Below are 26,269 nucleotides of genomic sequence, written 5' to 3'. Positions count from 1 at the left end.
ATGATTTTGTTGTGTCATTTCTATTTATAGAGAGTTTTTCAGCCACTCTAGATGAAGAGAGACTCTCTCCATTTAATGTAATTTTATATTATGATTAAATCCTTGGAATAGTAAATATCATCATTAACTCCACTCCCCCAACCGTCTTTTCGAGGGTCCAAGATGCCCAACGAAGGGGAAAAAATCAGGTTGTGTTTGTGTTAGTATTGAGAGACATGTTTAATATTGAGGATGCACGCAATTGGGATGTCGCCTTTGACCTGACCACAGCAAGAGTCTGATCTGACCCAACCCATTACCAACCCTAGACTCAAAGAGGAACTGGTTTAGAAGCTCCAACCGTCTTGCATGGCCTCCCCCACTGTGCTGTAGAACATTGCCTTTTATGTTCAAGAAAAAAAGATGCAATCATGCATTATATCATTATCTGTCTAGGCTAATAAGACACAAGCAACTCGGCACAGTTTTGAGTATATCTTGTCTGGGAAAGTTTCAGGCATCATATGTTAACTTGACAGTGATGGTCAAGGAAATGGGGCATTACAAGAACACATGCTGCATTTGAATGTGCAGATTTGGAATTCCAGAAGATTACCAATTCTCTAAAATTGAAAAATCTGTGTTAAATTGTGTACATGTATTAATTTAGAAATAGCTCCGACACATGATAAGTTGCGGGAAAGTTGTTTAGGGTGTCATGGACAAATGCAATGGAATCCTTTGAACAATCCAGTACGTTGGAGCGATTTGATTCAGATTGAAGAAATTAAAAGAGCTAGGGATAAACCTAAAGTAAATCTAGGAGAAGTGGTAAAGAAAGACATGCATTGTTTAGGACTCATAACAAGTATAGCTTTAAATAGAGCTGATTGGAGGAAGAGTATCCATGTAGCCGACCCCATTAGGTTGGGATAAGATTAGATATCTCCCATATTCAGGAGCGCCAGGGATAATAGAGTCTGATACATTGATCCATGGATGAGAAGAGCAAGATCCTTGCTCATTTCCCCTGTTTTCACCGACGAAATGCATGTGTGTCTCTAGCTTTGTAACAAAATCCAGCAGCCTTTCATGCTTATCAAGTATCCTGCAAACTATCAGCTGTCAAAAGAAAACTGAGTGCAGAAAACAGGATCTGAAGATAAATTTTAACATAAACGTAATGACAAAAACAGTTATCTAGCGCAGTTGGTGAGCTGTGGTGCATAAAAAGTCCATGCTCATGAAGAGGTCTTGAGTTCTAGCCTTTTGGTTGTTATTTACATCCCCCTCCCTACCCAAAAAAAAAAAAAGAACAGTTATATTTCTCTTTTTCATGGGAGAAATCAGATAGAAATTGCATACTAGAGGGTGAGTGAGAATGAATGAGAAACCTCAGGTTATGCCCCCACACATAAAAGGAATTAAATTTCAGCAAAGATATTAAAATAAAGGAGGAACTTCAGCAGGGAAAACTCCAAATATGGCTGGGCAGGTTTTACAGCCTGTGACCTGGGTTGGGGCTGGAAAATGCCAATCTAATGCCATTTCCAAGCTAAGGTCATGGAGCCTCAGGTTCTCAAAATTCCAAATATGTCAACAAAACTAAATAATTCCAATCAAACAGGAAAAATCAGCTCATTGTAGTTTCCCAATTTCATTGTAAGTTCATTCTAAATCAGCATAACATCAAACCAAGCAGACAGCATCAACCTACAGATTCAGCACCCCCACCACCACCCCCCCCCCAAAAAAAAAAAAAAAAATGAAACGATAAAAATCTCAGATCCAAATTGGTGTTGGAGGGGTCGACAAGAGAAAAGTCTTCTCAAGCACCCATTGGGTTAGCTGACTCGACTACATCCAATGTTCAATCTTTCTAAGACTGCACACATCTTGTTTCATTTATTTGGTCCCATATTAGCAGTGAAGATTTTATCATCTTATTCAGATGGCTTGGTCAATGTGTTCCTCTAAGAATATCTAGCCCAACGGAGGCCTAGACCCAGCAATTCTCTATGGATGAACTATTCAGTAATGGAGCTTTAGGGGAAGTCTATATCTTATGGTTTACATGATTTCACGTACCATTTTTGTTTCCCCTGATATTTGATAATTGTACACTGGAAGTTTTGTCCACTTGGGGAAAGTAATCAGATGGTGGGGAAACCTAGTTGATATGAAACTACAGAAACAATTATTTATTAGATTAAAGTTTCACTTCCCCAAATTCATGAAGTTTTGTTAAAATAAGTTCGGAGTTAGTTTAATCTCAACCATAACTAAACTAAGATGAACCACATTTGATGGTGTTGGGTTCAAAATATTTAACCAGCGCCGGTCGCACAGGCGTGAATCATAAACAATGCTAAACCAAGCCAACTCCAACAAGGACCAGACAAGCATATGGGAAGAAAAAATTGGCATGGACATCCCAATAAAGCTGGATTCTTCAGACTTTCATAACATTCAAAAGAAAGGTTTTTGACTTGGGATTTTACATTCCAACACAATCTGAATGATCATGAGGTGGACGTCCTTGCCAATTTTGAATAGTATGTTAGGATCCCTCCACACTCATTATAACAGAAAACATAGCACTACTATCACCAAGGGGTTTATCACATTTGGATTCATCTTCTACACTGTCATGAGCAAAAAGGATGGTCTTTCCATCCCTGCTCAACTACTGTAGAACTGGGATTCCAGTGCAAAATTCTTTCTATGGCTGGATGACATCTAATGGAAAGACCTTACCAGTGAACAACAAATTCCTTGAAAGACTGATTACCACGAGGAAAATTTGGTTCAACTGATACAATCCCGGGTTTCGGAAACACTGTTTGGGTTCGTTACGGGCCCACCCAACTAATAAAAGATTCAAATCAAGAGCAATGGCGACAAAACAGTAAATAGATTGAAGCTGCAAAAGGAGAGTCAAAATCTGGTAAACAGAAGTTTTAAGGTGCTACTGCTAGACTGGATATAAAGGAGATCAGTATTTATTGAGTGGTAAACTTGGAATAAACCAAAATAAAAGGGGACAATAGAGAATAAGGAATAAAGGTAAGGGGTATTAAAGGAAAGAACAAAAGAAGGGTTTTAAAACAACTCTCAATGAAGGTTGTCAACCTCCAAATCAGCAACCAGCGGGAGAACAAGGTCCAGCTGCAGGCGATAGAACTCACTTAGTTCAGCACCTTTCAAGGTAGGACTTTAAGCATAAGCTAATAACACCTAACCTTCTTAAGATCAATCGACAATGGCTCCAAAGTCTCAGGTAATAAATTGCAAATTCCTCTGTAAACCAAAGCCTGGTGGTAGAACTGAAACCAGATTTCAGTCTTGATCTGAAACTCACAGCAGGAGGGTTTATATGCTAAGATTACGGGGCTTAAGTCGCCTAGGGCAGAGGTTTTCACACCCCAAATCTCAGACTCAAAGGAGAAAGGATGACAGAAATCAAACCTCAAAAGAAGGGGACTGTTTAGTCATCCAGAACAGAGCAGAGGATTGCAGGTTCTTCAATCCAGTACCTGCGACAGTTAAAGAAAAAGGAGAGAATGAGGGTAATAGAAGAGAAACAGGGAGAAATCGATTGGGAAGAAAGAGAAGAGTTAGAGTGGAGAGAAGAGAGAGAGATTGATGGGGAGGGGAGAAAGGATAGCACACAATTTCACCACCGTGAAGAACCAAACACTTTAAAATTTTATTCCATTCCAAAACTGATTTTTTGGTTACATTGCTTGCATATATAAAGAAAGAAAGAAAAGATAAAAAGACTCTTTATCACAATCTAAAACCATAACGGAATCAAGCTTGACTAAAAATAGAGTTCCAAGCTAGCTTGGAATTAGGACTCTCATTCCTACAAAGCTAACAACAATAAAAAAATAAAAAATAACAAATAAACTTAAAATTACAAAATACCCCATTACATAGAAAATAGTCAAAATATCCTGGACAGACATTTTGAATCATAAAACCAGGTTTGGGATCTGGTCTGTCTTGCCCTGGATTTCCAGACTGAGTCAAAATGGTCCAACCATGGATGTGCACCTGCATCAATAACAAAACTAATACCTGAATTGTTTCTTTCACTATTGAGATATGGAGATCTTTCTTAGTCAAGTGTGTTGACCTGGACCTTGCAATCTTTCTGTCCATGTTCACCTATATAACATATAATCAATCAGAGAATAATTGAAGACAAAAGCAACTACTTAGTGCAGTAAACTTGAAAACTGATTGCCACTGTGTCAAATCTCGACAGCTTCAAACAAACTCAATTCTGGATGACTTAACAGTTCAGCAGGTTTTCTAGGGCTTCTATACATTGTAAGTCATCCTATTTTGATAAGTGAAGGTTGAGGTGTAGGTGTCAGTGTTGTTCCCTCTGGATCTCCTTATACACAGTAGAATTTTACATCCGACCTGTGTCCACAGAGTGCTCTAAAGCAATCAGTAAAGACAATAACGCTGTTAATTCTCACTTTATCATTGGTTGAGAAACTCTACTCCCCACATGGAAAAATCAAATAAAAATACAACACCACATGTAAGAAACCTACTAATCTATTTCAAAGGTAAAAGATGAACTAAATTAGAACCATAGATGTAAATGAAATACACCATAACCTATATTAATTTAACATGAAAAAACTGACACACGGATGGAAAAATGATTTAGAACCATAAGAAGCAGCATGCTAAATAAAGTGCCCAATCTATCACTAAGTGTTACAGATTTAAGAGAGAAAAATATAAAAATCAAGCAATAAGTTTAGAGATTCACCTAATGCTAGCACTTGCTTCCTGAAACTTTCCGATTCTAGCTTTTCCCCTTCTGTTTTGATTGTTTGTTAAGTGTAAAGATACACGATTCATTTTACAACATGAGAGAGAGAGAGAGAGAGAGAGAGAGAGAGAGAGAGTACAGAACTTTATTCGGAAAAGAACTCATAAATACAAACTAAGTTTCACATTGTAAGATAAAAACAAAAGTTAAAGAAACACAGAGCATGAAGTCAACTAACCATCATCTCCAATTCCTAGATCCTCAAAATACAGACACAAATTCAAGCAGAGAGAGGAAGAAAGTGAGGACAACTCCCTAAATTAAAGGGGAAAATCTGAAAATCTCAATCTAAAACAGAGAAGAGAAGAAACGTAACTACAACTATTGCTATATATTCATTAACCCATCATTAAAATCACCCAATAATGAGAAAGTCTAAACAGAATGCATGAATATCTAATCCACTCAGCTCCCTCTGAGACACCTCTGCTCAAAAGGGGGAAAAAGAAAAAGAAAAAAGGGAGAAAGCACAAACAAGAAGGAAGAAAATAATCAAACTGAATCATCGTATTATTTTACTTGAGAAGAATAAAGGTCCATGTGCAAGGTAACCTTGCAAGAACATGAAGAAGAGGAAGAAGAAGCAATCAAACCAAAACAGGGATGAAACAACCACCACCCCCTCCCCCCCCCCCCCAACACACAAAAAAAAATATAAATAAATAAATAAAATAAAGTTGATTACTTTACAGAATACAGAAACCCAATATTGTTCAAACCAAGTTTAAACTGAAAAGGGGGGGATCTGAACCCAATAATGAGCAATATACCGCCTGATGTCAAACATAGAAGCAAAGATCCTGGAATACAAGTGCCAAATATGCTGATAATAAGCACAGAAGAGTCTCCATTGTCTCCACAAAGGGATTCAAGCTTCGTACCAGCGGACCATAGAGTGTGCAAGGGCAGTGCCAAGAAGGCCACCACGAAGAACAACTGCAGCATCTGAGCTGGCAAGCAAACCAAACCAATGAGGAAGAAAGAGAAGAAAGAAAGAGAGAAAGATGACTTTCTGTTTTGCTTTTCATGAGAAGATCGCAGATATTACAAACTAAGGGAGTTTAGGGTTATCAAATTTCATTGGGTGGAGAGAGGGTGGGGGAGGTCACTTAAAGGGTCAGAGTGCTCAAAGGTTTCATTCGGGGTTAAGGGTTTTTCAATTTTGTCGAAAGCTTCTTAGTTGATACAGATACGGAAATAGCGAACCCAAGGACTTCAAATTAAAGAAATGGGGGCACTAAATTCACACATGCTGTAAGGAATTAGACAAATTTATTTCTAGCAATCCAAACACAAAAATTTTCAATTTTAATTGGAATTCAAATCAGCCTGTTAACACTGCCTAATTGTTAATTGAAAGACACTCTTTGCTAAAATGTTTCCAGTAAATGCTAAGATGCTCTTAACACAGCTACTTTCCAACACTTTAAAACCGCCCCAGTAGTTTCTACTTGTCAAAGGTCACATTTCATGTGAAACGGATGTACAGTTTAAGCAATAATATGTTTACAGCATGTTTTGAATTCAAGCACTCATAAGAAGGTTGGGAGGAAAAAGGCTGAAGCAAAAATTGCCTGAACATGGAAGATGGCTGATTTTATTGGTTCCAAAAGACACCATTAAGTTAGCTGAAAGTTTCGATACTTCCAAATACAAGACCACAGAAAATATTTTGATCTCATTGAGTATGATGAGTACAAGCATACACATTCTCACTGAATTAGAATTAAATGTTGATATTTGCACTTACAATCTCAAAGCCATTCATGTGATTTATCAATCCCTTTAAGTTGATGAAAAAACACATTCCCAAAACAGCTCTTATTTGGCCTAGAGAAAGAGAGAGAGAGAGAACCAAATTCCAAAACGGCATCAGCTGATGATACATTGATACCATACCCTTCGTTAGAAGTTCGGTCAAGTTCAGTTTAATGGTACCTGTAAAACTCAAGTACCATCTATTCTTCATTCAAACTGATTTGACATGGAGTGCTCCCAGGTGAAACCCTCAGCTCAATGAATGACTTCTCTTAGATATCATTTGACATCTTTGGAAAACGGGTCAGTTACACAAGAATTCCATTACCCATGATTCCTCTCCTCCCCATGTGTTCTTGGTAACTTTGCCAATTGGATTGAGGACCTGAAGCAATCCAATTAGTAGACATCTAAGAGTGGAAATTTTGATTTCTGAAATATCCATAGCTTCACAACCCGTTAACTCTCCTCTTTATATTCTCTACCAGGCGGCTAGCACTAGTTACTGCATTCTGAGGTGAACTCCTAAGCTTATATAATTCCTTGGGATCTCTACAGGTCTTCAGAATATCTGACATTTCTTGGGCTTTCCTCATTATGGATGATCTCAACTCACGAGCCATGTCTCCTTTATATGTGTCTGGCAACTTCATTGAATGTGGAAGAGAATTCATTTGATCAGATAGCTTTCGGGCCCTCTCAGTCATCCCAAATTTCTTCAGCCCTTCAGTCAGCTTTCGATAAGTAAGGTATTGAGGCACAATTCCCCTCCTGAGCATATCCTCAAACTCCTCACATGCCTCATCGAATCTATGCAATTTCAAGAGCAAATGGAGCAACATGGTGCTTACGGCAAGGTCTAAATCAATCCCTCTCACCCTCATTTCCTTGCTAACCTGTACTGCCAAATCCACTCTCTCTTCCTCGCACAGCATCTTGATCAACTGGTGGTAGGTAAGTCGGTCTGGGGCATAACCAGATTCAAGCATTTTGGTGTAAAGATTCATCCCCTCTTCAATCTTACCGAATCTTGAGAAGTGGTGGAAGAAGTAGTTGTAGGTCGTGGGAGTTGGGGTGAAACCCCTACTAATCATCATTTTAAGTATCTTACTTGCCCCAACAAGGTCTCCGGCCTTGCAGAAACCCTTGACCAGAGAATTGTATGTGGAGATGGTAGGCCCAGACTCCAAAACCAGGAACCGTTCCATCATGCTCAGAGCCTCCTTAAACCTTCCGGCTTCTCCCAAAGCATCCACGATAGGATTGTAGACGATGGCATTGGGTTCAATTCCCTCCCTTCGCATCTGACCAACCAATTCAATAGCCTTCTCCACTCGTCGCATTCTACAATATCCTTCGACAAGGGTGCCGTAAGTCACAACAGTGGGAGACACATTGTCCCTCCTCATCTCCTCCCAGAGCCGCTCAGCCCGTTTGAGCTTCCTCGAGCGGAACCAGCCATTGAGGAGAATATTATAAACACGAATGGAGGGAACCCATTCCAATTTGGATCCCCTTCTCCGATCAAGATACTCGGAAGCGACCCTCACATGCCCTTCCTTGCAGAGGGAATCCAGGAGAATCTCAAACAAATCGAAATTGGACTCGGACCTACTATGAAATGGGTCTGAGCTATGAACAAATTCGAAGGTACGGATAGCGGATAAAGGCATACCTGCACGGGAATAGCGTCTGATGAGTACGGCGAATGTGTCAGTGGAGATCAACGACGAGGTAGTATCACTGGTAGAGCGTAGGCGATTGAGCAAGAGGGACCATGCAAGGTCGAATAGTCTGGCCTTGGCGAGGATATCTATCATGGAGTTGAAAAGGGGAGGCGTGGAATGGAAAGAGGGTTGCTTCTGAGCCCAGAGGAAGACAGTGAAGAGGGGTTTGGGGGAGGAGTCGAAGTGGTGGAAGATTGTTTGCAGCAGAGTTGAACAGGGTTTGATGGAAGTCTGATCCAAGGCTGCTTCGAGAGTCGGACCCGAGAGGGTGTGATCACTGAGGAGGTCACAGACGGTGGCACAGTCCCTTTGGAAAAGGTTAGTAGGGTTTTGAGCTTCTTCTTCTTCTTCTTTTCCTTCTTTGTTTGCCTGGTGGGGGAAGGAGGAAAAGGAGGAGGTCGGTGGTGGTGGTGGTGGTGGTGGTGGGTGAACCTCCGGTAGGGACTGTACTTGTACGGGCCACTTGATGATGGGATTTCCCGGAACTGAAAGCCATGATTGATGTGAGAAGAGCCTGTGAGAAGGGACCAAGGCAAGGGTATGGTCTCCTCTGGTGCGGAGGGAAAGGGTTAAAGCAAGAAGACGCACCAATGACACCATCAAACTCCGCTCTGCTCTGCTTTGCTCTGCTTTCTCTCTCTCACACTACCATCTGTTTTGTAGAACCAACTGCAAGGTTCAACCGGCAGAACCCGTTCTAGTAAATGAAAGTATTTTTCTCTCTCTATATCTCTGCATATTAATTTGGAATTTCTTGAACTTATATTTCTTCAAAAATGGAAGAAAATCCTTTTTTTTTTTTAACTATATGCAACCACCAAAAGTGCATGTAGGATACTATTTTGTTATTTATCTCAGAGACTCATACAGTAGACCCAATCCCTTCAACAATCAGACCAGGTTCTAGCGGTTAAACCTGATGGTTCTTCAAGGCCAAACCATGCGGCCCACCAAGTACATAGAGTTTTTTATTGAAACAGAAAAAAATCCAAGATTAATCAAGTTACACACATAAGTATGGGAAAAAGATCCTACTAAAGCTGCGTGGAGCCTGCGCCAGACACATACCGCGTAAAATGACCACACAGCCCCTACAATGAAAAATCCCACCCAGTTGATGTCTCAACATCTGCTCTCATTGGTGCTTCACACTAATGCAGGGGCCACACAACCTGGCACTAAACTTATCATTTAAGAGGTATTTTTTTTTTTTAGAGATATTTTTGTATTCAGAAATAAGTGCAGCCCAAGTATGAAAACAAACCCTGATCACTTACCTGTACCCAAATGCTTCACATAAAGTTTTTGTGATGAGATACGTTCTTTAGCTTCCATAAAAGCCTATCAAAGCCACTCTTAATGGCAACATGAAAGGGCATATATGTCAACAAAAGGATATGTGTCATCACGAAATTGTGTACGAAGTGTCAGTTATCCTGAAACAATGTATTCTCCCAATACCTTAGCTTGTATTGCTCTTAATGCTCTTGATTGTTTGGAATGGGTTGCTACTGCTCACAGATACCCATCTTCTGTTCTTGTCAGTGAGGCTCTTGCTATCAAACTAGGTGTAAAGATGGCTAGGCAAGCTGGAATCAGTAGTGTCCACTTGCATAGAGAGAGAGAGAGAGAGAGAGAGAGAGAGAGAGTTATTTCTTGCTTGCCTTCAATTATGGTTTAGGGTTAATTTAATTGTATTAATGTGATGCTATGCTAACTGCATAGAGAGAACCAGGTTGCTTCCTGTCACCCATGGCTTAATGCAAGGATCATACACACTAGTATTTGGTGTCACACCTTAAAGTGATATTATCCTTTCAGTGTGGGAATCAATAACAAGCAATTATCCTTTCAGTGTGGGAATCAATAACAAGCAATTCCATTATACTGATAAATATCTATACATATATGTAATACAATGCTTCTGGACTTATTGGTTGAGAACTTGTATTCTATATCTGTCATGTTGTAACTGTTCCAGCAATCTGTAAGATTCCACTTTGTCATCTCCTTTGGAAGTTCAAGGATTTGATTGCAAAAGCAAAAATCATTGCAAATATAACACTGAAGCCAACAACAACAATACCGGCAATCCCCAAGAAATCATGCCTGTATCCAAACTGGTCTTCTAGAAACTGCCTTATGGGAACAGAATGGTCTGTGCCAATAAGTTTCATGGGTTCATACACATCACCATATTGAGACGCCAGAAGGCCATAAAGACTCCAGGATATGGGGTTTGCCCAGTAATACCATCTCCACCAGATGGGTATCCTCTGCAAAAGGAGAGAATAATTCAGTAATAGACACAAATAGTAACTCGTTTCTTTGGCAAAAGGAGCGATTTTGGAATGTGGTAAGACTTGTGTGTCCTTATTACTGCATTATCCATCCAGAAAATATTCAGGGAGGGACTCTTATCAACAGTGGGCATCACTTAGAGATCCACTCATCACTCAGCAAATCAGATGCTTAGGGCATCCAATTGAGCTGTAAATAGATGCAAGAAATCCAAGTCATGGCCTCCCAACTCTTCCATCTGAACTGTGTCAAGAACAGACAGGTTGCACCATACTCCCAATAAGATCTCTACAACTCAACAATCACTCCTCCCATGAAAGCAGTCAAAAAGAAATTAGAGTACTTAAAAAGGCAGAATGCAGATAGTTTAAGCAATCCATTTCATTACCTTGCGAGGAATCATGAAACCACTGAACAGGTTCCACATCATATAAAATGGCGCAGCTATGATTGCCGCTACATTATGATTGGGTGTGATTGAAGTTGTCATCATCCCGTAATATGTGAAATATAATAAAGTGAAGTACATAAAGAATATGTACCAAATGAACTTCAAAAGGGTCCACTCAAATGAGGCCAATGAATAGAATACACTGCCATAAATAAGTGTCTGCACAAACACATAAGGTAACTCGATGGCAACCTGTTCACAAGAGACCTCTGCATGCTTAGCCATGTAAAACTGTGGTTTATGCATATTACTACTATGAGTAAAAATGCTAGAAAAAAAAAGGGGCAAAAAAAGACACCTGGGCAAATGCAAAAGGAAGAGCTGAATACATCCCTGCTGCTCTCTCTCGGTACGAAACAAACCTTTCAATGGAGACCACAGGTTGAACCGCAGTAGCATTGGTAATCCCAATAAACAGGATCGCTGCATACATGGATCCCATAGCGTTAAAGATATCCTGGCTGGTCTCCCTGTAAAATGGAAGGAAAAATAATGTTATCGACATTCAAATGGAACTAATGTATAGCTAGAGAAAAAATACAAAGAGACCACGTCCAAGGAGAGAAAAGTTACAACAGATTGAAAGTAATAAGAAAAATAACATCATTCTTTCAGCATTGGTATCTTACATCCACACAATCTCTTGTAGTATGAGATGATTAAAACAGGATGAAAGAAATCTTCACTATGTAGTGAATGTTTAGAAGCTACTCAATGGGCAAGGAGATTCTATGTTGAAAATTGACTGTTGAATGAACATTATCATCTTGGCTATATGCCTCTTCTTTGGGCTCTTAGCCTTATTGATCACAGAATATATCAATGTAATACACTACGATGGATATTGCATATAAGACCACTCTTTTATTCTGGAGATGTACATGTGACAATTAAATAGAAGGGAAAATGAACTCTGGACCCAAACCTACTTGATGAGAACCCCAAGATCCTTTCCTGACATTGAATTCCTTTAATGCTTTCTTGTGCAAGTGATAATATAAGATAATAACAAACAATAGACCAAGAAAACATCCAAACAAGGGCCATCATGAAAATTAAAGGGTTGAGAAAAATATTCCAAACAGACCTTTTAGAACCAAACTTCCAACAAATCGTTCCAAACATCAAAGAGATTATGACGGTGTAGAAAAATCGGACAGCCGTGTATTGCGGATTTCTCCAATATGATAAATTTTGCTTCCAAAGGCAAGCTAGAAACTGTGCAAAAAATGACTGAGAATATTTGCTTGGAAAATTTAAATCTTTTGAATCAGTATTTGGTTTACTCAAGCTTTCAACCAACTCACTGTTCTGCCTGAAACAACAGAAAACTGCAGATTTAGAATTAGAACTTCTTAATCACCAGCACTCTCTGAGAAATCATACGTACTTGAATAGATTAGATCTTCTATATACTTCAGCAAAATCCACACCAATCCGATTTTCTTCAGATGTAGAAGTCACCTCCAGCATCCAAGTAGAAGGATTATAACCTGGCCTGATCTTAGGCACTCCTTCAACTGCCTAGTAACACGAGTACATAATCGTGTAAAGCAACACGGAGGATGGAAAAATGACATCTTAGCTATCAGCATTATCAGTAGATTGATCGAGTACTCTCAGGTACAAAAAAAGCACAACACTGACCTCAAAATATCTAATAAGCTTGCGAGATTTGGTTCCAAGTGGACCAGCATAAATGAGCTCTCCTCCACGCTTCATAAGTAAAAGCTGTGGATAGCAAATGAGATATGAAAGAAGATTGACAATAACAAGTGACAAATAAACCTGTTATTTTTCTAGAAGAAACGAATCCAAAATATAAAAACCTGAGAAAGCATGGTAAGGAGACTATGCAACAGAAATTAAGTTTACGTTACATTGATACTTGTGGTTGTTAGTACCCACGTGGATACAAGTTGCTGGACTTGGCAAAGCCATGAAAAATAGGATTCAGGGACTTGGGAGTACACAACGATTCATTTTCAAAACATTCTAAAATTAATGTAGGAGATGTCTAAATGATTAGCGTGGGCACACACACACACACACACACACACACACACACATATATATATATATATACAGTACGAGAGGCTGAAGACCATTTAGTTGGGATGAGGTTGACTTGAATGAGAGGCCGAAGCCAACACCCACAGTGACTACATAATAGGGTATGAGCTCACATACTAAGACTGCCTAGCCACACACTCCCGCAAGCTCATCGACAATAACTTAGCAGATCTCATCCACCACAGAAAAAGAGAAATGACCTTGCAATTCAAGAGCTCTGGCCTTTCTAAGGGATTTGTATACCATAACATAAGATGTTCCAAATGTTCTGGAAGAGATCAATTATTTTTGGATTGGGGATGTGGGTGTGGTTGCGTGTGTGTCTCTAGCATTGGTGTTGGTGGTGGTGATGGGGTAACAGCCGTCTGCACAATGTTGGCATTGGAATCTGAGTCCACATAGATATAGGTGGAGATTTTTTTTTTTAATGCCCATGGAACAGAAGGACAGAAGCAAAGTGTAGTAGAGCACTTCCCCCAGGATATCTCGATTTCAAGCCTCCCATTCCTCATCTAGTATCCCACCCCCTTGTCCCTCTGATCCCCTTTTGTAACATCAAAAGAAAAAGAAAAAAAAAGGTCCATGTAACAAAGTATCAAGTAATGATGAAATTATGAAAGAAAAAAGAAATAGATTACACACAGGGATCGAAAAAAAAAGAAGTAATGATTAAAATACAATACTGAAAGAAACAAGAAATATATGACAATGCCCATAAGCATCCCTCCCCTGGGGCCCTCTAAACACAATAGGTTCAGTTTCCTGTTACTTTGGGGAAGTGTTCTGCCATGTTCAGGGATAATCAATGGATGATATACCTAAAAAACAATACTGAAAAGCATCTAGATATACCATCACCCTGAAAATCCATCTCAACATGGATCGAAGTATCGAACATCTATGAGATGAGTACTTCGGGGACAGAAGGAAAAACCTTATTCCATTGGTTCACTCAAATTAATAATAGGGGAAGAGAAGAAAACCTCATCAAAGGACTCAAAAATGTCAATGCTCGGTTGATGGATCGTACACACAATTGTCCGCCCAGTATTGACAATATTCCTCACAGTTCGCATTACAATGGCTGCAGCCCTGGCATCCAATCCTGAAGTTGGTTCGTCCATAAAGACAATAGAAGGGTTAGCAACAAGTTCTACAGCAATTGTCAACCTTTTCCGTTGCTCTGTAGACAACCCATCAACGCCCGGTAAACCAATCAGGGCCCCACTCAATGGAGTGAGTTCTACAAGCTCCATTACCTCTTCCACAAAAGCCTGTAGAACCATTAGATCATCACTAAAGAAATCATCCCAGGACTAAAACAGACAAAGTAATCCAAATATGTTTCATTCTTACCTTCCGTGTCTCCAGGTCAACATGAGAGGGTAACCGAAGACAAGCAGAGTAAATAAGTGACTCACGAACAGTTAAGCAGGGGGAATGGACATCACTCTGCTCACAGTAACCAGATATCCTTGCAAATGTTTCTTGCTTTTTGGGATAACCATTGATGTGAATGCTTCCTTCTATGAGCCCACCAGTTTTTCTACCAGCTAAAACATCCATGAGGGTAGTTTTACCAGCACCACTGACTCCGACCAATGCAGTGAGCACCCCTGGCCTAAAGGCTCCAGTAACATTGACCAACAGCTGCATTTTGTCTTCCAGTATACCTTGCTGCTTCAATTCCTGCAGCAGTACAAAGATAAGAGATAGAACTACCCAAAACAATTGTTATGATAAAATGCTATGCAAGGGGTGCTTCTTTAGACGTACCACAGTCACATCAACATAGTAACTGATATTTCTGAAAGCCATTGATAGAGGCTGAAATGGAAGAACCATGCCTCTTTGCTCTTTACCATTCCTTCCTGCACCAAATATTTTGTGGAAATGGAATGCCAACATTGAGCTGTGCTCAGGAAGACTAAACAGAACCATCTGAGAATATACTCTTACTAACCAGTATATGAGAATGAGTGCTGCAAATACTCCCTCAGCTCAATGACAACAGGTTCACCTTTCCCCCTTTGCTCCCTCTCTTGGAGCCCCTCCTTAGAAACAACAGCCTGTCGCTTCTCCAGAGCTGCATAAAATTGAAATTGTGGTCTTACATCAGAACCAACTTCAAGCTGAATTTGAAACGATAAATTAAAAAAATATATACAAGTATGAGATTCTTACGATTTAGGTAAGTCAAGAAGAATGTGAAGAGGATATTAAATAAAATTGTATAGCCGAGCAAAGCACCAGCACCAATCCAATACCAGTAATTCTCTGTAAATAAACTGCGTGCTTTCAATAATACCTCACCCAATGATATATTAGCGTTGGTACCAGCTCTCTACAACGTACCACCGGCACAGAAGGAAAAACAAATAGAAGAAAAAGAAATTAAGTTTCTTCACAGAAGGACGATTTTATCAAAAAAAAGGATACGACTATGGCTTGAGCTAACCTTAGAGGTGAAATTAGATCTCAATGTACAAAGAAGCTCAAGTGAGATAAAAAATTAATGAGACATCATATCCAGCAGGTAACTAGGATTACATTGTACACCAAGCTGGGTTAGGACTAATATTCCTAATTAGAAGGGATAAGGGAAAAAGAAAATATATTGACTGATTAAGCCAAAATTATAGTACCTTGTCCCAGGAATGCCCTTGAAATTCGTTTACGGAAGCAGCATTTTGAGCATACATTAGAGGAGAAAACCAGTAACCCCAGATCCACCAACTAGGGATGCTATCTGTAACAATTATTAAAGCAAATTAACCAACGGATAGCAGTAAAGTTATTAATGGTTGATAATGCTGTTAGAAGCTTAATTTTGACCTCTGGAAATGATGTAACCGCCTAGAGCCATGACAACCAGCATTGCAAATGATCCAAAGGTGTTTGCGACTATCATATTTCGACCCAAGGAAGCCATAAGACGGAATAGTGCTGTGGACATCTGGTGCAAAAAGAACAATAACAGAAACTGCTGAAGGAATCTGCAGATCATTACATAAACAAAATCATACCAAGTCAGTTATCAAACCTATCAAAGAAACCACTCGGGTATAAGAACGATTTTTACCTAGTTATTTGTGGATCAAATCCAACTACATAGTATGTAACTGCCACCCACATACCAGTCTCTATAAGTGAAGTTGGAATGCTCAACACCCAAGAAGGAAGTGTATAAACCCAACATGGATAGAAATGCAAGTCCCTATGCTTGTAAAGCACAGGAAGCTTGGCTACCAACATAGAAACCTCTGTAAATCCATTAAATAAAATAATAACAATGGAAAAGTACAAAGCCCCAAGATATAAGCCTCCATCATCAACTGTGTTATGGTGCATCGTTGTCCGAAAAAATACTGTCATTGTAATGAGAGCAACAAATAGAAGCTGCAAAAGAACATAGTATTCAGAATATCAGCTTTCAGATCCACAATCTTTAAAGTCCCAACTACTCCTCTTTTCTGAATTATTGCTCAAAAGGACAAACATAATACTGTGGCTAAATGGTCACAGAGAAATTGATGTCTTCGCCAGTAAGAAAACAAGTAAAGTGATATACACATGATTCAAATCAATTTTTTATTTGAATCAGCCAAAACATTTTATTTATTAAGATTATGTAATTCTGATGAACTTATCCATCTAAGTTGCATAAAAACATATAAATGTCATGAAAACAGTACCTGTATAAATCTGAAAACATAGATAAATGAATTCCGTTTCATCAGTAGAGTCTGCCAGGAGAAGCTGGTCTTGAGAAGCTCAACCCTTGTCCCACCATACCTAGTTACTGAAAGAGCTGCTGGATGATTATAACGTCTATCAAATGGAACAGATAGTTCATCTGATAAACTTTTACCAACATGAAATGAACGGAAGGCTTCTGCAAACTTTTTCACAGTTATGTACTGGTAAGGGCGACCTTGAACAGACCAATACTGCTCTTGATCTTTCTTAGACGTGACCTATTTGAGAATATTGAAATAAATAATCCAACTAAGAGAGAATTATGATGGAGAAAATATTGACAAACTGCTTACTTCTTGCAAGAAATCTGCCACATTTTTTCGCTGAGGACACCAAAAACCCATTAATGCAAAAAAGTCAAGAACTGCATCACGTGGCCCCTGGTATACAATCTGGCCTTCAGATAAGAGAATAATATCATCAAACAACTCGTAAGTCTCGGGAGCTGGTTGCAGCAGTGAAATCACTGTGGTCCCATCGAGCGCACACGTTGAATGCCTGAGATACTTGACTATTTGATACGTAGTTGAACTATCAAGCCCAGTTGATATCTCATCCATGAACAGCACTCTAGCTGCACCTATTAGTAGTTCACCTGCCAAAACTCACGCATGTACCATTGTTGGATCTCATGTAAAACTTCTAGCTCTATGGTAGTAACAAAGAAAATTCAGAAATTTCATGATACACACCTGTGGTAAGCCTCTTCTTTTGTCCTCCAGAGATCCCTTTGAGCATTTCATCACCAACCAGTGTATCGGCACAAATGTCCAACCCTAAAATCTTCATTAAATAGAACTGTTAAAAATAGAGCAGGCAAAATATATTGTTGCATATACAATTATTTAAGACATGATTAGGATATACAATAAATCAAACATTTAAAACCAGGAGACGAGAGAGTCACCCCCTTGGCATTCCTGACAGTAAATTTGGGGTCAGAAAGTGGCCCAAAGAGCAGCTGAGATCCAATGGTGAGGGGTGAGCAAAAGTTATGATTCAATGTTTTCTTTAATGACATTCAGTACCATCGGATTACTGTAGGAGAGTTGCTGCTCTCCAAATTGGATCATGGAAAATGAAAGGAACAATGTTACATTATAGCAAGTGCACTGCATACATCTATGCTCTACATAAGACTGCAAGCAGCCAGAGATCCAGTGATGAGAGGTAACAATTATATCTTTCCTAAAACATAATCAAGCTTTCACTCATATGATGAGAACTACCGAGAAGTGAAATAAATCATGCTTCACAGAAAATGTCACGTACAGAAAGAAAATTTAAGGGAATGCCACCACCAATAGTATGAAAAACTAATATCCAAATTATCTAAATGAAGTACCTTCAGAATATACTCCACAACAAGGCTTGTTTTATGTCCCCCCAAAGCTAATGCCTATGCAAAGACACAAAAAAATACTAGCATAAATATAGGCACAAAATCTGAGGAAATAAAAAAACTTTCAAAGGGAAAATTCTGGGTGAGGAAATAAAAAAAATTTAAAGGGAAAATTCTGGGTGGGGGGAGGGGGAATGGAAATGGCACACTTCTACTTAACAACATCTACCTTCATGAATATGTCAAGATCTTCATCAGGCTTTGTCCCAGCACTCTTCTCTCTTCGTGAGAGCTCCATAAGCATATCTGTGACAGGTTTTGATACTTAAGTGTTAGAACACACACGCACAAATGCACACATAAACAAAATATCTAGATATGAAAATTCAGGGGGTTCAAGTAAGTGCATGCGTGTAAATACATAAAGATTACCATATTTGATCCCAACACCTTGACAGCATCCAGCAAACTCAAGTGTTTCCCTCACTGTCATCTCTGCGACATGCCAATCATGTTGACTAACATAAGCAGAGGTCCTCTGGGGAACGAACTCATTTAGACCATGACCATTGTAAGTAATTTTCCCTGACATCTTCAAGAAAATCAACAATATTAATGAGTAAGAAGCAAGTGTACAATTCAAATTGAATTAGTAAACAAATCTCTTTTGTCTAGCACACTGGTGTCATTTGACAACACTTTTATTAGATCAGAATATGCGTATCCTTTTAGGTATGCCCAACTTTTAGGGACTAGCATAGGAGAAAGATAAACCTCAGAGCTAAAGTTTGAAGATCTCTCTTTCCATTTCATCCTACAAGTCCATCTCTCTAGCAAGAAAAAATAAATAAAGGTACAAAAAAAGGGGGCCCTAAACCCAGCAAGAGTCCTTCTCTTGCAGGGAATGGGAGAGTGGACTGGAGTTGGTCCTAACCTTCAGCATTTTTGCACGAGGTGTCCACCCTTAGACTCTAAAGTGTGTCTTCATGCTGGCAGGCCAAGTTTTTACCATCGCACCAGGCGACAGTCCCTATAAGATAAATAAATAAAATAAAACGTAAATAAACCCAGGTTCCAGATCCCTTCATCACCCTCCACCGGTTCAACTTTAGCAAGGTAATCATTAAAGATACTGATCAAGACATTTCCATCATCAAAGGGTGCAAATTTGGGGAATAAATGAGTCTCACCAAGTCCTCATATTACTGCAGTAATTAGAGGTACCTCAACATATAAATTTCAGTTTCTGCAATACTTCATCTGTCTTCCTCATAAATCCATTTAAATAATAAGAATTAAAGTTAGATCCGAACCCCTTCCCACTATAAAATTTATCCATTTATATGGTTTACTAAAAGTAATTAACACTGTGTTATATATCCTTTCAGAAAATTCCAATATCTGATCCAGCGAGAGCTCATAAATGGTATCCACATAGTATGATGACAACCAAATCAAATGCTAACTTCCAATAAAAAGCAAACAAAATCTGGATACCTCCAAACCAGGATCAAGCCGTCCAGCAAGAGCTAAAAGCAATGTCGTCTTCCCAGAGCTTGGAGGACCCAATAGTAGTGTTAACCTATAAACAACAGTAAATATAAGCATTCTACAGAATCTGACACCAATTTCACAAATGGATATCGAGTGAAGTACTAGACCTACCTTGAAGGCCTAATAATGCCACTAATGTTATCTAGAATTGACAACTTTTCCCTCCTTCCGGGAAAGATCCTCAATTGCCTTAGGAAAGCCTTGACAAATAACAAACCAAAATCAAGAAAGAATATAAAACCGCCAAGAAAGGATACTCCATAACAGTCATACCGATCCTACCTCAGTCATATTCAAAATGTAATTGGGAATAGTTGGTAAAGCCCTGCTTCCAGTATGAACATATGTATCAATTTTCAGATTCTGAAATCGAACCTCAATCTTTGGAAATTCCAGATCCACTCTGCGAAGCCCCAAAAGAGTAAGGAAGACCAAAATAATACCCAAAAAAATTACTCCAATTCACTATGTTAATATTAAAAAAAATTTTAAAAAAAAATAACAGACCAACAGAGACAGAGATCATCAATGAGATATTCACAATCACCAGAGAAGATGCCCAATTGCAGACTAGCAAAAAGTTGGTGATAAGCTTATGCTTAGAAACAGAAGAGACGAATGTAAAAGACGCACCTCGCAACACACAAAAATAATAGAAGGAAAACTGAAGTGATTAACGAAAATTAGCACAAAGAAGGAAGAAAAAAATAAAAATAAATAAAGCACCGACTCACTAGAAGATCTAAAGGACACGGAAGGAAGGAAACTGACGAGTGTAAACAAATTCAATGCGAAATGTAGAGACTCGACGAAACCAGAATCCACCCAAACTGCGTATTAGCTTATTGAATAAATGAATTATGGCGAAGTGAAATTTAAGAAGCTTACGCGTCGAATCTCTGACGCATCCTAGCAAAGAAGTGCTCGGCATCTTCATCGACGGCATTAACCAAACGATCCAGCACGAGCTTCTGTTCCTGGATTTGAAGCTCACCCACTTCGACTTCCGAGACATCTCCAAGAATGTTCCTGAAGAAGCCCCTGCGGATTCGATTGTAAGTGGGTAACCTCTCCAATGCAGCCCACCTGAGGGCCTCCTCGTCGTCTTCATCTTCCCTGAAGGAACTCGACCTCGCAAACACATTTTCCGAGGAACCCCACATGACGATGAAGATGACAGATCTCCCACAGCAGAGAGACTGAAATAGAGAGAAGAAATAAAGAAGGATGACCCAAAACCCTAATGATGGTAGATAGATAAGAAGAAGGAAGAGAAAGATAACTTGTTACTAGAAGTAGAAAAGAAAGTGAGGAGGAGAAGGTTCTGAGGTGGACATTGTACAAAATGCTTTGCTTGTTTCAATCCAACGACTTCGTAGGCAGCAATAGTTGGTTGTTGAGTGTCGCATTAATGGCGCGCTCTGAGACTTTTTTCCTTTTCTGCTTTTTCCTGAATCTCTCTCTCTCTCTCTCTCTCTCTCTCTCTCACGTCTGGGCTGCTGGGTTTTCTCTGATCAGGTTTTTGGAAGAGAGTTTGTTTGGCTTTTTTTCTCAGTTAAGTATGTTTAAAGATGGGTTAGTTGGGCAGATTCGCTACCTCTTATAGAGAAGAAGGGATAGTAAGTAAAGAAAAGGCGGGTATTTCAAAGAGGGAGAGACTAGAGAGAGAGAGGAGAGAGAAGGGTGGTTTTGAATTTAACGGTTAAAAGCAAGGTTTAGTGGTGTTACAGTTGGATAAAAGCTGTTTTAGCTTTTTAAGTTTCAGGTAGAGTAGTTGGCGCGCGGAGACTCTCCTTGGTAGTGGGTAATGTGTCGTGTCGGTTTCATTTGTTGCAAATTCCCAACTCCCCAAGAAAACACAAGGCCCAGTGACAAGTGACAACCATTGTTTGAGGTAATTGGTATTGGTTAAGGGTGATCCGTATCAGTATTCCGATCCTCCTGTATTGATGGAACGGTGCCGGCCAAGGTAAAACAGTAAAATAAAAAACCTGATTTTTTTACGAAAAATAAGGGCACACCCGATATTATATCGATTTCCAAGATGATTGACAGCATATATCCACGATTAGACCACCACGACGAAAAAATGATCCGATTTGTTGTAGCTGATTTCGATCCAAATAACAAAATGTCAATCAAGAATCGACCAAAATATACCCTAATTCATCGGATGTTGCATCCCAGTGGCTGGAGATAGGGGTGTCAATGGGTTGGGTCAGGTCGGTCTTGGGCAGACTTAATCGAGTTTGATCACTTGACAGCCTTGCACCATTTAAGTCAATGGACCTAACTTTGGGGGCATGGTATAGGGTTTATAATCAGGTAGGTCAGTGTCGGGCTTTAATTGAACTACCTTAAACGGGTCTTCCGAGTTATAAACCTATTTTAAGTCTAAACAAACTTTAAACATATTTATTCTAAAATTCTTTTATTAAGGGGGTTGAAGGACCATAAATATTTGACATAAATCTTTAATAAACAAAAAGGATATGAAATTGTGATTGTTATTAATTAAAAAGAGAGAGAGAGAGAGAGAGAAAAGAGATTATAACGGTTACAATTTGCAAAATAAAACTTAATTAAATCAAATCCTATTACAAAGTAAATGATAAAATAGGAATTTTACTTAATATTAAATGGGGTTGGGTTACAACGAATCAGTTCAAGTCGGATATATAAACATATCAGTTCAATCGAATATCCGACAAACTTGCAACCTACACCGTGAATGCCTGTTTAATCAAATCTAACACGTTTATTAACCGCGTCAATCTAAATCGAACTGTAAACACATCACCTTTGATCGAGCCTATCGATGCCAACTCATAATTGACACCCCTAACTGGAGAGGATCAGAATCCGACTTATCTTTGTAAGCCACCGAAAGAAATTTGCATTTTCCCTCCAAAATAATATGAAAAAAAAAAGTAACATTAAATGCATACAGCACTCCAGGCAAGGTTAGGATTTTGTCCATAGGATGCATAAATATACATGTGGGTCCCACAATTATAACAATGTGATCCCAACTGTATGTAATGTCATGCTCATCAATAGGAAAGACAATGGTGGCAACCTAAAATATGGTACTTCTCTGCATCCACCATTAGTGGTTCAGGTAAGTTACCCACATAAGCCACAGGTAATTTCTTTGGTTTTACCGTGGTTTCAGGAAAACTCCATCGTTGAATGCCAAAAAAATCCTTTGCCGCGGGTGTGGCCGTACGGTGAGGATCCAATGGCCAACATGGCATTGAGATGTGTATCGATATCGTCTCGGCCCTCAGATCCTCGCCATACAGTCACACCCATGACAGAGAATGGAAGTCCCATTGAATAAGGGGTTTAGAGAGAGAGAGAGAGAGAGAGAGAGTGTGTTGTGAGGTCATTTTTATGTGAGAGGATGCGCCAAAAAATCTGCAAGACGTTTTGATTTTTTCTGTAATATAAATATGGAACAATGTTCACCATGTTACTAATGTGGTGGAGATCTTTCATGCCACGTCAATGACGGTGTAAAGAATAGTATTATCTACATTTATCAAAATAAGTAAAATATTATCATACATATGGGTCCACATGGTTAAAAAAATCATGTGAGAAGTTGTAAGGGCAATAATGTACATTAACGACATGAGAATTTTTCTCCATAAATATATACTTTTATGGGAGATAGAATGCAACCTGGTCGTATGGCCATAGTGCCAGCGCAGGGACCAGTGGGAATATGTGTCGTCGTGGCATCAACAATGGGGGGGGGTGGGGGATGGTCATTTTGTTGCCCTTATGTTTGGTCGTAAAAACACACTTTCGGATAACATTATTTTTTCCTATGCTTCTTTGATCAATATTTGGTTTCTAAAAATAAACTGCAAGGATAAATTACATTTGAGGTTCCTAACATTTGGAGAAACTACAACTAATAGCTTTACGCATTAAAAATATGCTAAGGTCTCTAATGTTGAAAAATTATGACCAAAGTCACTACCTATCATTGGTCCAAATCATGAGATATGGTCACATGACTCTTAAAAATCTATAATTAAGTAAATTGTTGATCATAAATTATGTTGTTACACAAACATTTTACTTGGACAGTAATAATTAGGAGAGGGTATGCACATGAGCGTTCATGTGCAATAAATTAACGGTCAACATCCATAAAGGCATGAGATGGGACATCACATAGGAGGGGCGAGGTTTATTTGAAAGGAAGAAAAAGAGAGAGAAAGATTCAATGGATGCGCAGTGCGACAACCTTTTTTATTTTATAATTACCTATGCGTGTTTTTTAATTATATCATAACTTTAATAATTAGAATAATGGTTATAATTTTCTTTTTAAATAATAATATGTACCATTACAATTTAAGAAATATTTCTCTATTTTATTTTTGGATTAATATTTAAGAAATATTTATTACATACCTACTATTTGCCACATTAATAGTACACATTGAGATATAAGTGAAGGTAGTTCAACAGACAATAAAGTGCAATGCCATACGTCATCATAGTGTTTTTTGGTAGGAAGTTGATGCATAATTCTTTTTTTTACATGGCCCACTAAAGATAGGACAGGGACCCCAAGAGGGCCACTCAATATGGGAGTAAATGACTGAGTTTTGATATGAATTTGATATATGATCAATCTAGATTTGAACATGAAATGGTTGAATCAAAGATAATGGACAAACTTAGACTGATTTGGTTTCCGATTGAGTTTTTTGGAATTAATAGAAATCAAAACTAAACAAAATTGTGCGAAATCGAAAGCGGAATGAACCTGATAAAAAATCAAAAAATAATGAGGGAAAAAAAAGAACCGAAGCTAAAACTTTCTTAACAAACCACAAATGATTTAACTAAATTGAAATCCAACCAAATCAAACCGACCGATTAACACCCTAAATCTATAACATTACCCTTCCTATTCAATGGCTGGATCTCCAAATAATCCTTCAAAATGGCACATTAATTGGTTAACATGTGGAAGCTTCAATTAATGGCTGGACTAACCACATGCAATTTTACCTGTTCTCGGATTTTCAAGTTATAATATCAATGGGACATCGTTATCATAGAGTCCAAAATGAACATCTTTTCAATGGGGAAATCCCAAATTGAACTGTCGACCCATTGTCCCAAGGCTCCATCTTAATCATCTTCTAAGTTCTAAGTTCTATCATTGTTAGATGTCACAGTTAGTTGACAATTAATTATACCCCATAGAGGAGTTTATGACTTTCATTTAATTGGGCAACCTAATGGTCCATATCTGGTCGGCACACTAGGTAAGTTTGTCAAAATTCAACCCAAACCTATCGGGCCGACTGAAATTGAGCCGTTGAGCTCAGACTGAACTGAATCAAATTTTTGTAATTTTTTATTTTTTTTTATTTTTTTAAGTAAAGATTAGGGTTTAGAGCATAGGGTTTAAGGTTTATCGGTTTAGTTTGGTTTAATTTTAGGGAGTTTTATAGAATTGGTAGGAATTGAAATCAAACTGGTTATTACGAATGTACCTATCAACTGAAATTGAAAATCGGAGGAAACAAGGTAAAAAAAAAAAGACCAAACCCATAGTAATCTGATAAGAAACCAAAAAGTCAAAAAAAAAATTAATAATAATAATAATAATAATAATAATTTATTATTATTATTATTATTATTTAACCTGAAATTCGTCCAGACCTTATAGTAGCCTGATTACGAAATGATAACAAAACTAGCAAGAAACCAGACCACCCAAAAACAATCGAAACTAAAAACTTCCTTGATGGTTTGATTTTGGTTGGCCCAATAAAATATCGAAACCATATCAAACCGATCAATTAACACCCTTATCACTAGGGATTAATTTTTTATTTTTTAGTAAATGAAAAACTATTTTTAGCAGGGGATGGGGGTCTACACACCACCTACACATATTGGAATCTATAGCCTAGCCAATGAGGGCACAGGAGGAGGCACCACACAGTTTATCAATGAGAACTCTACAAGATAGAAAAAAGAGAGTGGAGCGAAGAGAGAATATGGAAGGGATGCATACAACCTTAATACTTCTAACGATGCCTCAACTTTCATTTATTTTTCCTTTACTTAAAACTTTTACTAAATTTCTAATAGATACAGGGAGAGGTTTTGTGCACATAACCATCAGTGGAGGTGAGGAGATGCACCGTAGATCCTCATTTTCTCAATCGACAATTGAATGTATGATCATACATGTTTGTCGTATATTATCATATACTAAAACATTGAAGGTTTTAAATACCTATCTCTATCATATATCTATAATTAATTCAATAAATCTTATTTTTGATGCCAAACACTACACACTATGCTAATTAATTCAATGAAGTTCACCAATTAGGGTGAGAGACTACCCACAACGCCAGAGTATAATTCTCCATCAATAAGTGTCTATACAAATCATCCTGAGGACATCTAATGGAATTTGA

At 38.5% G+C, this 26,269-nt stretch overlaps 2 protein-coding genes across 8 annotated transcripts; both read right to left on the bottom strand.

Annotated features, from left to right (window-relative positions):
• Positions 1 to 608: 608 nt before the first annotated feature.
• LOC122064636 (pentatricopeptide repeat-containing protein At5g11310, mitochondrial) lies at positions 609 to 9,009 on the bottom strand. Of its 7 annotated transcripts, XM_042628385.1 has the most exons (6): positions 6,776 to 9,009; positions 6,588 to 6,667; positions 5,608 to 5,787; positions 4,063 to 4,152; positions 3,448 to 3,515; positions 609 to 1,273 (listed from the first exon to the last, which is right to left on the bottom strand). In XM_042628385.1, the coding sequence occupies exon 1, from the start codon at positions 8,920 to 8,922 to the stop codon at positions 7,045 to 7,047; it is 1,878 nt and encodes a 625-aa protein (XP_042484319.1). In that variant the 5' UTR covers positions 8,923 to 9,009; the 3' UTR covers positions 609 to 1,273; positions 3,448 to 3,515; positions 4,063 to 4,152; positions 5,608 to 5,787; positions 6,588 to 6,667; positions 6,776 to 7,044. The 7 variants fall into 7 exon arrangements, with proteins under 7 accessions (XP_042484319.1, XP_042484316.1, XP_042484320.1 ...); XM_042628382.1 differs by having other exon boundaries at positions 6,588 to 9,009; XM_042628386.1 differs by lacking the exon at positions 5,608 to 5,787.
• Positions 9,010 to 10,179: 1,170 nt separating this feature from the next.
• Positions 10,180 to 21,327, bottom strand: LOC122064635 (ABC transporter G family member 32). Its single transcript, XM_042628380.1, has 24 exons — positions 20,691 to 21,327; positions 20,085 to 20,205; positions 19,914 to 20,002; positions 19,746 to 19,830; positions 18,681 to 18,840; positions 18,478 to 18,554; positions 18,252 to 18,305; positions 17,599 to 17,689; positions 17,200 to 17,501; positions 16,843 to 17,124; positions 16,230 to 16,546; positions 15,983 to 16,143; positions 15,793 to 15,896; positions 15,332 to 15,491; positions 15,111 to 15,233; positions 14,924 to 15,018; positions 14,504 to 14,836; positions 14,131 to 14,421; positions 12,722 to 12,805; positions 12,465 to 12,598; positions 12,162 to 12,389; positions 11,373 to 11,544; positions 11,012 to 11,266; positions 10,180 to 10,598 (listed from the first exon to the last, which is right to left on the bottom strand). Exons 1-24 carry the CDS (start codon positions 20,963 to 20,965, stop codon positions 10,326 to 10,328), a joined length of 4,266 nt encoding a protein of 1,421 aa, XP_042484314.1. The 5' UTR covers positions 20,966 to 21,327; the 3' UTR covers positions 10,180 to 10,325.
• Positions 21,328 to 26,269: the final 4,942 nt, after the last annotated feature.

The sequence above is a fragment of the Macadamia integrifolia genome, unplaced genomic scaffold (genome assembly GCF_013358625.1).
Source record: "Macadamia integrifolia cultivar HAES 741 unplaced genomic scaffold, SCU_Mint_v3 scaffold170, whole genome shotgun sequence".
Taxonomy (NCBI): Eukaryota; Viridiplantae; Streptophyta; class Magnoliopsida; order Proteales; family Proteaceae; genus Macadamia; species Macadamia integrifolia.
The sequence above is the reverse complement of the archived record's forward strand: the minus strand, read 5'-3'. Positions and strand labels throughout refer to the sequence as shown.